This window comes from Urocitellus parryii, chromosome 3 (genome assembly GCF_045843805.1).
Source record: "Urocitellus parryii isolate mUroPar1 chromosome 3, mUroPar1.hap1, whole genome shotgun sequence".
NCBI lineage: Eukaryota > Metazoa > Chordata > Mammalia > Rodentia > Sciuridae > Urocitellus > Urocitellus parryii.
The window spans coordinates 92,977,122-92,992,304 of record NC_135533.1 but is presented as its reverse complement, the minus strand read 5'-3'; the positions used below and the strand labels follow the sequence as shown (position 1 = coordinate 92,992,304).

Sequence of the window (15,183 nt, the reverse complement as noted above, 5' to 3'; positions counted from 1 at the left end):
TTTTTACAAAGGCATGAAACCCAGACTTGAAGAAGAATCCCAATGACTTGATTACCTCTCAAAGGCCCCAACTTGTAACAGCAGTGCCTTTAGGAGTTAAGATTTTAACATACCAATCTGGGGTAGGTTAGGTGTTGAGAGGGACACAAACATTCAGAGCATAGCAATACAGAATATGGACAACTCCCCTTTCACAGTCAGAATTCTACCTTTGAGCTGGGGGCCGTGGTGCAGGCCTGTAATCCCAGTAACTTGGAAGACTGAGGCAAGAGGATCGTGGGCTCAAAACCAGCCTCAGCAACTTAATGAGACCCTGTCTCAAAAAAATATGAAGAGCTGGGGATGTGATTCAGTGGCAAAGTGTCCCTGAGTTCAATCCTTAATACCAAAAACAAAACAAAACCATGGCCCCCTACCTTTGACCATAAGTCTTCAAGTAAGGGAGCCATACATTCCAGAATGCAGTGCATCACTCCTTTTCCCACCTCATCCATCCTTTTTCTTTAATTCATTTTCTCTGGAGCTATATCCTATATTAGGAAAGGTAGTTTCCTGATTAACATAGGTGATAATGAAATTAGAGGTTTAACATGAAATTCACCACCCCTAAACATACTATTCACATTGAGGTGTTGAAAGCCTAATTCTCCAAGTAGTATAGACATTGGTTCTATGAACTCCCTTCCCTCCTTTTGTTACAGAATAATTTTTCCTCCTAATCATAGCACTAACATATGGCATGTTATAAAATATTTTAAGACGTTGGAAAAATATAAATAATAAGCATCCCTACAACCCTTTCCCAAATGTGAACATTAGCCTTTGGGTGGATCCTTCCCAGCTTCCTTGTGCTTTTTTTTTTTTTTTTTGGCTTTTCTTTTTCTTTTTTTTATAGTACTGTAGTTCAAATTCAGGACACTGAAACACTAAGCTACATCACCTGACCTTTTCATTTTTTGAGACAGGGTCTAGATAAGTTGCCCAGAGTGGCCTTGAAATTGTGATCCTCCTGTCTTAGCCTCCTGAATAACTGTGATTAGAGATATGTGTCACCATTACTGACCCTTCCCTGTGCCTTTTAAAATTACTCTTTTCTTTTTTCAAATTTGGGATCATACTCAAAATTTTTATAGCTTGTAGTTAATAAGTTGTATGAGGCCAGAGGTGTAGATAAATTGAAGAATGCATGTTTATCATGCACAAGGCCCTAGGTTTAATCCCTACTACCAAAAAATGAAAGAAGTTGCAAAGGAAGAAATCATAACACAAAATTATTCACTGGTGAAGTGACTGATTCATTACCACTCAACATACTTTATCTCTTAAAAATTTGACTTATTCTTACCTATCTAATAATTGTCTCTGTCTCCATGCTGTGGCGTATCATCCTGAGATCAGTAAAGGATGCTGTGGATCTCTGTGATCAGATAGATCTGTCTGGGTTAGACCAGTTGAAAAACCAAGGAAGAAAAAAGGAATCAATGGATGGTGACAGGATATGCCCTTCAAAGAAGAAAGATTGAATGTAAAATAAATACTTAATATTTAATGATGAATATTAAAATGAGCTTTTGGGCACATTGATGTAGTTCTCATATAGTGTTGCCATGTAAGTAAATGCAGATGAAAAAAAGGAAGTGATGTGCTACTGTTTATCCTTTTGATAAAAAAGTTACATTCTCTCATTGCAAAAAAATCCCACTATTGTATTAATTCTTTGACTTACTCTTTGATCTGTGATAAGGAACACCTGTATTTTTCTTACTTCTCTAGACTATTTTATTTTTGCTTCAATAAATAGTAACCAGATAGCCACATTTTCCTATTGACTAAACATATGCCTAGAAAAGCTAATTTTTCTCTGAAATTAAATTCATGCTTTAAAAAACCTTGAAGCAGAAATTATAGTAAAAAAATTAACTTTTTTTAGGTCTATCAGTCCAATATAGAAGGTATTCACTCTACTTTCTTCTGCAGTTCTTAAAACCAAATTTTATATAATTTTTCACTGTTTGATTAGTGGATGACTGGTGACCATTAGACTAGAATACACACACTCTTTTTGCTAATCTATGAAAATGGGTTTTTAAGTATTGCTAAATTTGTGCTTTTAATTATCCTAGATATCATATGAATCAGCACTTCTGCTATATTCACCATTCTCTGAGATCTTTCTCACATCTTACATACACACACACACACACACACACACACACACACATATGGTAAAATGTGTACTTATATATATTTCTATATACATATATGTGTATATATGTGTGTGTGTGTGTGTGTGTGTGTGTGTATTTATTTTTTGAATACTAGGGATTGAACTCAGGGGCACTCATCAACTGAGCCACATCCCCAGCCATATTTTGTATTATAGGTCTCACTGAATTGCTTAGTGCCTTGCTTTTCCTGAGGTTGGCTTTGAACTCACGATCTTCCTACCTCAGCCTTCTGAGCTGCTGGGATTACAAGCATGCACCACCATGCCCAGTACATTTCACTATATTTGAGTCACCTGCGGATCTTGTTAAAATGCAGATTTTTGAATTGATGGTCATGAGGGTAGTAGGAGTCAAAATTGTACATTTGGGACCAGCTCCCAACCATACCAGGGCTACCGGCCTTTGGTCTACACTCTGTTTGAATAACAAGGCTTTCATTAATAGTTTTGGAAACAGAAGCCAGGCAAAACCTACTGAAGCCATTTCTTGTTCTGATAACTTTATGGTACATGTGTAGTTTATTAGTATTGTGTATTTTCCCAGTGGTAACATGTGTGTTGAATTATCACTTGCAGTTATGTGAACTTTTCTTTGATTTTTCTGTCAGGCGTGTTATTTATAGTGGTGGTATTTGTAAAGAATGGTAACTGTTGAACCCTATCACAAAGAAAAGACCACTGGACTCCAATTTTAAATCAAATTAAGCAAGCTTGTATTTGTGTACACAAAGAGAGCTGATTGTTGGCTGTCTCTCCTAACGCAGGCTAGAGACCAGCACCCCCAGCTCTTTAAGAACAAAATTTTATAGCACAAAAAGTTGCAGAGGGGGGTGTCTTGAGAACTTACAGCCAACAGGATTTTGACAAACATAATACAAAGGCAGATAGTAGGTTAATGATCTACATGGCATGATATTTCAAGGTAGGGAGTAAATTCAGATCCCAACATCAGAATTTATGAGACGCTGCTGAGGTTTCAGAGAAGGTTGTTATCTGGTCAGGGGGAGGCAGGATTTATGAGCCACCACTAAGGTTTTAGAGAAGGTTGTTATGTGGTCAGAGAAAGCCAGGCATGGGTGAGTTCAAGGCAAGGGCAGGAATTCCAAACAAGTTTAGAAATTGTAGTAGTTATAGTAAAACAGAAATTAACTTTTCATAACTTTGTGACAAGATGGCTCTTAAGATGGAATTAGTCTGGGTTCATCAGTAACGTACCAATGATGATACAATGGTTAGTATGTACTGACTTCAGATGCTGCTTTACAAAAGTTGACTAAATTTTTTCAACAAAACCATGAAGTAGACATTATTATTACTGTCCTCCTTTACAAAGGAGGAGTCTGAAACACAAGTTCATTTTCATTCTTCACAGGTAACACAGCTTTCAGGTAAACAAGCCAGGATATCAGCTCAGTTAGTCCAATTCAAGAGCTCATACCTTTAATCTTGTTACTAGTCTGATACAGTCCATAAATTTATATAACGTATATATGAATTTTCTAGTTATTTCACATTTCATATAAGATAATGTTTGAATTTTTCAGTTTCTTTCCTAAAAGGCTTCTGAAATGTAATTTTCTTCTTCTTTATGTTTTCCTTCCTTGTGGCTTTGCCGCAGATACTGATGACTTGTAATTTGTAACTAGTTTTTTCTTTTTTTAGTCTCCATTTTGCATATGTGTATTTGGAGAAAATGTTTTAACTGTCCATTTGTTTTATTGTGGAAATTTATGAAGAATAAAAAGGTAGTACCCTACCCTGAATGAAAGCTAAAAGATTTTACTAAGGTTTAGATTATGTTTTCTGCAAGAGTAGCCCAAGAAAGTAGCATTTTACAGATTGTCACGGAAAACTAGTTGATTTATGTGTGTGTGTGTGTGTGTGTGTGTGTGTGAGAGAGAGAGAGAGAGAGATACTAGGGATTGAACCCAGGGGTACTCCACCACTGAGCTACATTCCCAGCCCTTTTTATTTTGCATCACTGTCTTGCTAAATTTTGCAGCTTGGCTTTGAAGTTGGTAATCCTCCTGCCTCAATCTCCTGAGTAATTGAGATTATAGGCATGTACCACTGTGCATGCCAGTTCTTCAGTACATTTTTAAAATTTTGAATTTTTTTTCAATCCAAATGGTAATTGTATGTAGTGACAAGTGTAGAGACATACCTTCCATTCTAAGTTCTGCCAAAGCACCAGATGATCTTAGAGAAGCTAAGAGCTCTATGCCCAACTTCTCAGCCAATCAGGTGTCAGCACTATAGATATATAGTACTTGAGCTGGTCTATCTTCATGTTAAGGAGAAAAGAACACAGGGAAAGAGAGTATTTCTAAGTGCACAGGCAGTTAGTGGAAATTGAGTAGAAATTAGTTTAGCTTAGAAAAATGTGTTACTTCATTTTCAGGTTAATTTCATAATCAATAAGCCAGAAGAGGTCATGATGATAAATAAGATCATAGCTATCTTATTATTTATCTCAAAGTAATATGAAGTTATTTACTTTCATTATCTTTTCCTTTTACAGTCCATCAATATTATGGAGCTGACTTTACAGAAATATGGAAGCTATGAAAAATTTGAACAAGCTACTGGTGGTAGTTTGTTATCTAAACCTCGAATCTGGAATCATGTTAGGAAGTACATGATGAAGGAAGGCTGCCTGGGAGAGGTATGGATCATGAGTGAATACAGGAGTTGTCTGGGGCATTCTAATACTCAGACAGTGCCACATAATTTTTTCCTGCAGGTTTTGTTTGCCAACCCAAATTTACTCCTTATATTAGTCACCGGATTCTCACTAATAAATATTTTAAGTTCCTCTTGTCTTGAATTGTCTTGATGTGTTCAGTTTCTTTGTTTTTCTTCTTTTATTACTGACATTTCTGTGTAGCTTGTGGGATTACATGAAAAACTTGTTAACTGAGGAGTTTTTCCTGAGAGTCTCTCTTATTAGTAGTCTGATCTTAGTGGCCAATCTTAGAGCCTTGGCACTGGCAACAAGCAAAAATCTGTTGGTCCTTCTTTTGCATCATTTTAGCCAGGGCTATTTGAGAAGACCCCACAGGTAAAATTTTAAGTTCTCTGTTGTTTTCTGTGAAAGCTTTTTTTCCCTGACCCCTTTATATTTTGTGGTGTGTGTGTGTGTGTGTGTGTGTTGTGTGTGTCTGAATATGTGTGTGTGACACACATATTGTCCCCTGCCCCTTACTCCTTAGATTGTAGTTCATCTCACTGAGGACCTACTTTCCCGTGCTTCAATGACAGTAGTAAATGGATGTCCAACTCTGACCATCAATGTTTCCACTGCACGTGAGCATTGGCTGGAGGGAATGCTGAGGCACGAAATAGGTATGAGTAACACTTTCTTTTTTTTTTTTTCTGTTTGTAATATCAGGAATTAGCCCCAAAGAAATATTCTTAATAGTATTCAGCAAAATGTCATGAGGTTTTTAAGCTTCGGTTGGACTAAAGGTAAATTATTTATATCTCTTTTCAAATTAGATTTTTTAACTGTGGTAAGCTTGAAGTCACTTAACTCCTCTGGATTTCAGTTCACTCACCTTAAACTGAGGGGGTTCAGTGACTCTTAAGATTTTTTAAAAAATATCAGTCTGATTCTTCTCTCTTAACAATATAGTTGTAAAGGTTATACCCTTTCACATGAGACATATGGACCTTGTAAAGACAGCAGCTTACTTCAGACCTCAAAGGCTTAGGCTCAGGTCATTTTCTACTTTGTTTTGATCTGTAGGTACACATCAATTTAGTTTTAGAACTGTTTATGCAATATTTTCTGTGAATTTTCTGTTACTATAACAGATAAATGAGGCAATCAATTTGGAATACGTTTATTTTGGTTGACAGTTTTGGAGTTTTCAGTTCAGGATCAGTTGGCCCCTTGCTTTTAGGACTGTGGTGAGATTGCACATTATAGTAGGAGTGTGTGGCTGAGCAAAAATGCTCAACTCACAGCCAGAAAGAGAAAGGAAAAATAAGGGACTGAAATAATCACTGCCTCCGGTTACCTGAAGGCCTCCACCTGGGCCTTTCTAGCACTTAGGCCTTTGGGGGATGCACTAGCTCCAAACTTTAGCATTTTCTTTGGAAAAGAATTTTTAAAAGAATGCCATTTTTTATTATTCTTTTCCATAGGCACACATTATTTTCGAGGCATTAATAATCTGCAGCAACCATGGAATAGTTGGACTGGTCGTAAAAAACATGAGCTAAAGCCAAACAATCCTACAGAGGAAGGACTGGCAAGTATTCACAGTGTCCTGTTCAGAAAAGACCCCTTTTTATGGAGGGCTGCCCTCCTCTACTACACTGTTTATCAAGCCAGCCAAATGTCTTTTTGTGAACTCTTCAAAGATATTGGCAAATTTGTCAAGGACCCTAATACAAGGTGGGATTATTGTGTACGAGCCAAAAGAGGATGGACTGATACTTCTCAACCAGGTAGGTGTCTCTTGACTGTGGGTTTTTGACTTAATGATTAGTTAAGTGATTCTAGTCATATCCTAATCTCTTAATTTGAGAATTTACTTACCTATGAAAAAAAATAAACCTTTGTTACTGAGATCAGCACCAATTTTCTAAAAACACACTTTCTCCACTTCACTCTTGCCTAGCTTATTTTTAAAAAATTTAGACCAACAATATGGAAAGAATAGTATAGAAATATACCTTTCATCTAGATTCACAGGTATTGAAATTTTTTTTTGCCTTATCTCCCTTTAAAAACAGGATATTTCCAAGAGAGGTGTGCACACATCTATAATCCCAGCTACTTGAAAGACTGAAGCAGTAGCAAGTTGAGGCCAGCCTGAGCAACCTAGTGAGAGCCTGTTTCAAAATAAAAATAAATCCCTATCTATGGCAGAGTACTTGCCTTGCCCACAAGAGGTCCTTGATCCTCAGTACTAAAAACAGGGGTGGGGAGGAAGCTTTCTTGAGATATAATTCACATACTGTAAATTCGCCCATTTAAAATGTAAAGTTTAGTGGGTTTTAGAGTATTCAGAGTTGTTCAGCCATCACTACTAATTTCAAAATATTCTCATCACTTTCACCCACTGCAAAACACCCATATCAATTTGCAGTCATTCCCACCAGTGTATGAGTACTCCTCTTCCCTGTCCCGTACCCCTGCCGACCCCCGCTTTTTTTTTAAAACCCAGAGTCATTTTACCACTGAACCACATACCCAGCCATTTCATGTTTTTCATGTTTTATTTTGAGACAGGGGCTCACAAAGTTGCTTAGAGCCTCACTAAATTGCTGAGGCTGGCCATGAACTTTGGGGTCCTCCTGCCTCAGCTTCCTGACCCACTGAATTATAGGCATGCAACACCATGCCTGGCTTTTTCCACATATTTTCCAATAATTGCTATGTTCATTTTGTAAACTAGCATTATTATTTGAACTTCCCAGTGGTTATGAAGCGGTGTCTTATTATAGTTTTGCATTTACCTGATGACTAATGACATTAAGCTTTTTAAAATTTGCTTATTGGCCATTTGTGTAGCTGCTTTTGAGTACTGTCTGCTTTGATCTTTTCCCTATTTTTAAATTGGATTGTCTTTTTATTATTGAATTACAAGTTATACACACACACACATATTTTGTAAGGTTTATGATTTACAAATATTTTCTACCATTCTGTGGGTTGTTTTTTCACTTTCTTGATGGTGTTTTTGACTTTTAAATCTAAGTTTTTTTTAACTTGGTGTATTATAATTATACATAACAGTGGGATTGGTTGTTACATATTTATATATGCACATAATTTGGTCAGTTTCATTCCTATCTCTCCTTTCCCTTCCCTCTTCCCTTCTCCAGGTTCTCTACCTCTCTTCTACTGGTTTCCCTTCTATTTTCATGAGATCCTACCCCTTTTGTTCTTTTTTTCTAACCTCCACATACAAGAGAAAACATGACTTTTGACTTTGAGTCTAACTTATTTCACTTCGTATAATGCTTTCAAGTTCCATTCATTTTTCTGCATATGACATAATTTTGTTTTTTTTATGGTTGAATATAAACTCCATTGTGTATATATACCACATTTTCTGTATCCATTCATCTGTTGACAGATACTTAGGCTGGTTCTGTAATTTGGCAATTTTGAATTTTGCTACTATAAACTGAGTTCACATATATCACTATGGTATGCTGAATTTAATTCTTCTGGATAAATACTAAGAATAGTATAGCTGTTCCATTCCTAATTGTTGTTGTTTTTGCTAAGAAATTTAGCATTTCTTTACTTTTAAATTACCTAAATTGATTTAGTTTATGTTTGAATGCCATTCCATAGTCACAATGCAAAATTCAGAAGGTAAAAAATTATGCAATGGGAAGTAATTTTTTCTTCATCTTTGTCTCCAATATCTAGTTTTTTTTAAAATTTTTATTGGTTCCAGTCAGTTGTACATGACAATAGAAAGCTTTTTGATTCATTGTATACAAATGGAGCACAACTTTTTATTTCTCTGGTTATATACAATGTAGAGTTGCACCACATGTGCAGTCATACATGTACCTAAGGAAATGATGTTCATTTCATTTCACCATCTTTCCTACCCCTATGCCCCCTCCCTTTCCTCCCTCCCCTTGGCCCAATCAAAGTTCCTCCATTCTCCTCCTCACCCACATTACAATCAGCGTCCACTTATCAAAGAGAACATTTGGCCTTTGGTTTTGGGAGATTGTCTTAATTTGCTTAGCATGATATTCTCCAACTCCATTCATTTACCTGCAAATGCCATAATTTTATTCTCTTTTAATGCTGAGTAGTATGCCATTGTGTGTGTGTGTATGTATGTATGTGTATGTATGTGTGTGTGTGTGTGTGTGTGTGTGTGTGTATATACCAGTTTTTTTTATCCATTCATCTACTGAAGGGCATTTAGGTTGGTTCCACAGATTAGCTACTGTGAATTGTACAGCTATAAACATTGAAGTGACTGTGTCACTGTAGTATGCTGTTTTTAGGTTCTTTGGGTTTAGAACGAGGAGTGGTATAGCTTGGTCAAATGGTGGTTCCATTCCAAGTTTTCCAAGGAATTTCCATACTGCTTTCCAGATTAGCTGCAACAATTTGCAGTCCCATCAGCAATGTATGAGTGTGCCTTTCCCCCTTCATTCTTGCCAACACTTATTGTTGTTTGTATTCTTAATAGCTGCCATTCTGACTGGAGTGAGTAGTTAGAGTAGTTTTGATTTGTATTTCTCTGATTACAAGAGATGTTGAACATTTTTTCATATATTTGTTGATTGATCGTATATCATCTTCTGTGAAGTGTCTGTTCAGTTCCTTGGCCCATTTATTGATTGGGTTATTTGTTTTTTTTGTTGTTAAGATTTTTGAGTTCTTCATATATCCTAGAGATTAGTGCTATATTTGATGTGCATGTGGTAAAAATTTGCTCCCAAAAATGTAGGCTCTCTATTTACCTCACTGATTGTTTCTTTTACTGAGAAGAAGCTTTTTAGTTTGAATTCATCCCATTTATTGATTCTTGATTTTAATTCTTGTGCTATAGACCAATCCTTTTTTTTTTTTTTTTTTTAAGAAAGTAGGGGCCTAATCAGTATGATGGAGATTGAGGCCTACTTTTTCTCCTGTTAGACAGGGTCTCTGGTTTAATTCCTATGTCCTTGATCCACTTTGAGTTGAGTTTTGTGCATGGTGAGAGATAAGGGTTTAATTTCATTTTGTTGCATATGGATTTCCAGTTTTCCCAGCACCATTTGTTGAAGAGGCTGGCTATCTTTTCCAATGAATGTTTTTGGCTCCTATGTCTTATATAAGGTAATTATAGTTATGTGGGTTTGTTTCTGTGTCCTCTATTCTGTACCATTGGTCTACAAGTCTATTTTGGTGCCAATATCATCAATGAAATTGAAACAAATGAAACAATTGAACAAATTGACAAAACAAAGTTTTAAAAATAAATAAAATTGGCAAACCCTTAGCTATATTAACGAAGAGAAGGTGAGAGAAAACTCAAATTACTAACATTTGTGATGATAAAGGAAATATCACAACAGACACTACAGAAATACAGAAGACAATTAGAAATTATTTTGAAATAAAATAAAATAGAAAATATTGAAGGCATTGACTAACTTATAGAGCCTTATGATTTGCCCAAATTGAATCAGGATGATATATACAATTTAAACAGATCAATTTCAAGTGATGAAATAGAAGATGCATCAAAAGCCTACCAACCAAGGAAAGCACAGAACAGGATGGATCCAGAGCTGAGTTCAACAAGACCTTTAATGAAGAACTAATACCGATACTCTCCAAATTATTTCATGAAATAGAAAAAGAGGGAGCACTTCCATACTCATTCTGTGAGGCCAATATCACCCTGATTCCAAAACCAGGCAAAGACACATCAAAGAAAGGAAACTTCAGACCAATATCTCTAATGAATATAGATATAAAAATTCTCAATAAAATTCTGGCAAATTAAATACAAAAATATGTTTAAAAGATAGTACATCACAATCAAGTGGGGTTCATCCCAGGGTTGCAAGGTTGACTTAGAGATAAGAATCATGATCATCTCAATGATGCAGAAAAAGCATCTGACAAAATATAGCACTTCTTCATGTTTAAAACACTAGAAAAACTAGGGATAATAGGAACATATCTAAACATCCTAAAAGCTATCCATGCTAAACCCCAGGCTAACATCATTCTAAATGGAGAAAAATTGAAAGCATTCCCTCTAAAAACTGGAACAAGACAGAGATGCCCTCTTTCACCACTTCTATTTAACATAGATCTTGAAACACTGGCCAGAGCAGTTAAATAGATGAAGGAAATTAAAGGGATACAGATAGGAAAAGAAAAACTCAAATTAGCACTATTTGCCAATTATATGATTCTATACCTTGAAGACCCCAAAAATTCCACCAGAAAACTTTTAAAACTAATAAATGAATTCAACAAAGTAGCAAGATATAAAATTAACACCCATAAATCAAAGGCATTTCTGTATATCAGTGATAAATCCTCTGAAAGGGAAATGAGGAAAACAACCCCATTTACAATAATTTCAAAAAAATTAAAATACTTGGGAATCAACAAAAGAAGTGAAAGACCTCTACAACGAAAACAACAGAACGATAAAGAAAGAATTTAAAGAAGACTTTAGAAGATGGAAATATCTCCCCTGTTCTTGGATAGGCAGAATTAATATTGTCAAAATGACCATACTATCAAAAGATCTATACAGATTTAATGCAATTCCAATAAAAATCCCAATGACATTTTTCATGGATTCATCTGGAAAAATAGAGACCCAGAATAGCTAAAGCAATCCTTAGCAAGAAGAGTGAAGTAGGTGGCATCACTATCCCATCTCCTGTTTAGATCTTTTTGTTTGCATTTTAGTGGTCTGTCCCAGGGCTTTCCTGTTATCCTTGATACCTCACCGGAGCACATCACTTGTAGACCAATCCTTTTTTTTTTTCTTTTCTTCATATAGTTTTTAAAGCTTTTTATTATGGAAAATTTCAAATGTACATAAAATAAGTATCATTAAGGTGCTGCATCCTCAGTACATTCCCTGATCATAGTCATAATTGACATTTTACAACTGTAATTCATCCATCCTTCCATGTTCTCGTTTCCAAGTAGTATTATAAATCCAATTCCAGCATCATGTTCATGAGTAGTTCAGTGCGTATCTCTAGCTGATTAGAACAGTATTTTCCATAATTCGTATGCTATTAGCATACCTAACAAAATAATAACTCCTTAAAATATGATTATGGTAGAAGTTTTGTTCATTTAGTAAATGTAGACCAGATTTTAATTTTTTTTTTAGATGTACACAAGTTATTTCAGGATAGGAAAAGGTTTTCTTTGTAAATATAACATCTTTTTCTAACTAGGCTCAGATCTCATGACCTGTTCCTAACTTTCATATTTTCTTTGTCCTCCTTTTTTTTTTTGGCAGTACTAAGGATTGAACCCAGGCCCTTGCACATGCTGGACAAGTGCTCTATTACTGAGCTGTGTCCCAGCTCTATTTTTATTTTATTTTGAGACAAGGTCTTTTTAAGTTGGCCATGTTGGCCTCAAACTTGCAAGTACTCCTGCCTCAGCCTCCAAAGTAACACTCATATTTTTTCTATTCCTAGCCCTATACGTTCTACAAAATCTAGTTCTAATTCTTGTTTTCACACAAAGGCACAGTATTTTGTGTATTTTGCCCAGGGTGTTTTTAAACCATAGTATTTTCTTTTTTAGGGTGGGGGAAACAAATATTTAACAACAACAACAACAAAAAGAAACTGGGCTGGGGGCTGGGATTGTGGCTTAGAGGGAGAGCGCTTGCCTAGCATGGGCAGGACCTGGGTTCAATCCTCAGTACCACATAAAAATAAAGGCATTGTGTTGTATTCATCTACAAATAATAATAATAATAATAATAAAATATTTTTTAAAAAAGAAACAGGGCTTTCCAAAATTTCACGTTTCCACATAGCTGTGTCCCATTTTTAAAACCTAACTGCTCCCAAACTTATCCCATTTGTTCTCACCCAAATGCCTTCATTGCACCATGGGAGTACAAGACCTCACAATTTATGTTATGAAAATAGTTAAATAAAAATAAACATTGGACAATTACATTTTTATTTTTGAGGTGCTATTTTTGAGCTTGCCAGGTAATTGCTCTGACACTGATATGTACCCCCAAACACAAATGAGAATTTTTAAAATACAGGACTGTTTCTACAGTGAAGAAAATGAGAATCTAATTTCTTAGTAGTGTTTTTGAGCATCAGAAAGTAAATATTGGAGAGAATTTTAAAAGCTGCAAGAGAAAGAAAGCAGATTACATTTAGGGGTAAACCAATCAGGATAACAGCTGATCTCTCAACACAGACTCTGAAAGCTAGAAGATCCTGGAATAACATATTTCAAACACTGAAAGACAATGGGCTCCAACCAAGAATCGTGTATCCGGCGAAATTAAGCTTCAGGTTAGAAGATGAAATTAAAACCTTCCACAATAAACAAAAGTTAAAAGAATTCGCAGCTAGAAAACCATCTCTTCAAAAAATCCTTGGCAAAACATTACAGGAAGAGGAAATGGAAAACAACATTGAAAACCAACAATGGGAGGTAGGACAGTAAAGGGGGGAAAGTAGTCAAAGAGGATAACAAATCAGGTTTAGTAACATCAATAAACAAATATGGATAGAAGAACAAACCATATCTCAATAATAACCCTAAATGTTAATGGCTTAAACTCACCAATTAAGAGACACAGGCTAGTAGAATGGATCAAAAAACAAGACCCAACAATATGCTGTCTACAGGAGACGCATTTGATAGGAAAAGATATACATAGACTGAAGGTGAAAGGTTGGGAAAAATCATATCACTCATATGGACCGCGGAAACAAGCAGGAGTGTCCATACTCATATCTAATAAAATAGATTTTAAGCCAAAGCTAATCAAAAGGGATATAGAAGGACACTTCATACTGCTCAAGGGAACCATACACCAACAAGACATAACAATCATAAATATATATGCCCCAAATAATGGTGCAGCTGTGTTCGTCAAGCAAACTCTTCTCAAGTTCAAGAGTCTAATAGACCAACATACAATAATCATGGGAGACTTCAACACACCTCTCTCACCACTGGACAGATCTTCTAAACAAAAGTTAAATAAGGAAACTATAGAACTCAATAACACAATTAACAACCTAGACTTTGACATATATAGACTATACCACCCAACATCAAGTAGCTACACTTTTTTCTCAGCAGCACATGGAACCTTCTCAAAAATAGACCATATACTATGTCACAGGGCAACTCTTAGACAATACAAAGAGGTAGAGATAATACCATGCATCTTATCTGATCATAATGGAATGAAACTGAAAATCAATGATAAAAGAAGAAAGGAAAAAGCAAGCATCACCTGGAGAATGAACAATAGGTTGCTGAGTGATCAATGGGTTTTAGAAGACATCAATGAGGAAATTAAAAAATTCCTAGAGTTAAATGAAAACACAGACACAACATATCGGAATCTATGGGACACATTGAAAGCAGTTCTAAGAGGAAAATTCATTGCTTGGAGTTCATTCCTCAAAAAAAGAAAAAACCAACAAATAAATGATCTCATACTTCATCTCAAAATCCTAGAAAAAGAAGAGCAAAACAACAGCAAAAGAAGTAGAAGGCAAGAAATAATTAAAATCAGAGCTGAAATTAATGAAATTGAAACAAAAGAAACAATTGAAAAAATTGACAAAACTAAAAGCTGGTTCTTTGAAAAAATAAATAAAATTGACAGACCCTTAGCCATGCTAACGAAGAGAAGAAGAGAGAGAACCCAAATTACTAGCATACGGGATGAAAAAGGCAATATCACAACAGACACTTCAGAAATACAGAAGATAATCAGAAATTACTTTGAATCCTTATACTCCAATAAAATAGAAGATAGTGAAGGCATAGATAAATTCCTTGAGTCCTATGATCTGCCCAGATTGAGCCAGGAGGATATAGACAACCTAAACAGACCAATAACAATAGAGGAAATAGAAGAAACCATCAAAAGACTACCAACTAAGAAAAGCCCAGGACCGGATGGGTATACAGCAGAGTTTTACAAAACCTTTAAAGAGGAACTAACACCAATACTTTTCAAGCTATTTCAGGAAATAGAAAAAGAGGGAGAACTTCCAAATTCATTCTACGAGGCCAACATCACCCTGATTCCGAAACCAGACAAAGACACATCAAAGAAGGAAAACTACAGACCAATATCTCTAATGAACCTTGATGCAAAAATCCTCAATAAAATTCTGGCGAATCGGATTCAAATACATATCAAAAAAATTATACATCATGATCAAGTAGGATTCATCCCTGGGATGCAAGGCTGGTTTAATATACGGAAATC

General features: G+C 35.6%; 1 protein-coding gene across 1 annotated transcript in view; it reads left to right on the top strand.

Annotated features, from left to right (window-relative positions):
* Positions 1-15,183, top strand: part of Matcap2 (microtubule associated tyrosine carboxypeptidase 2) — a 52,451-nt gene that overhangs the window by 27,592 nt on the left and 9,676 nt on the right. The window contains exons 3-5 of the mRNA XM_026387618.2: positions 4,749-4,892; positions 5,440-5,572; positions 6,377-6,682. Of these exons, the coding sequence (XP_026243403.2) occupies positions 4,749-4,892; positions 5,440-5,572; positions 6,377-6,682 (583 nt within the window). The remainder of the gene's footprint in view (positions 1-4,748; positions 4,893-5,439; positions 5,573-6,376; positions 6,683-15,183) is intronic.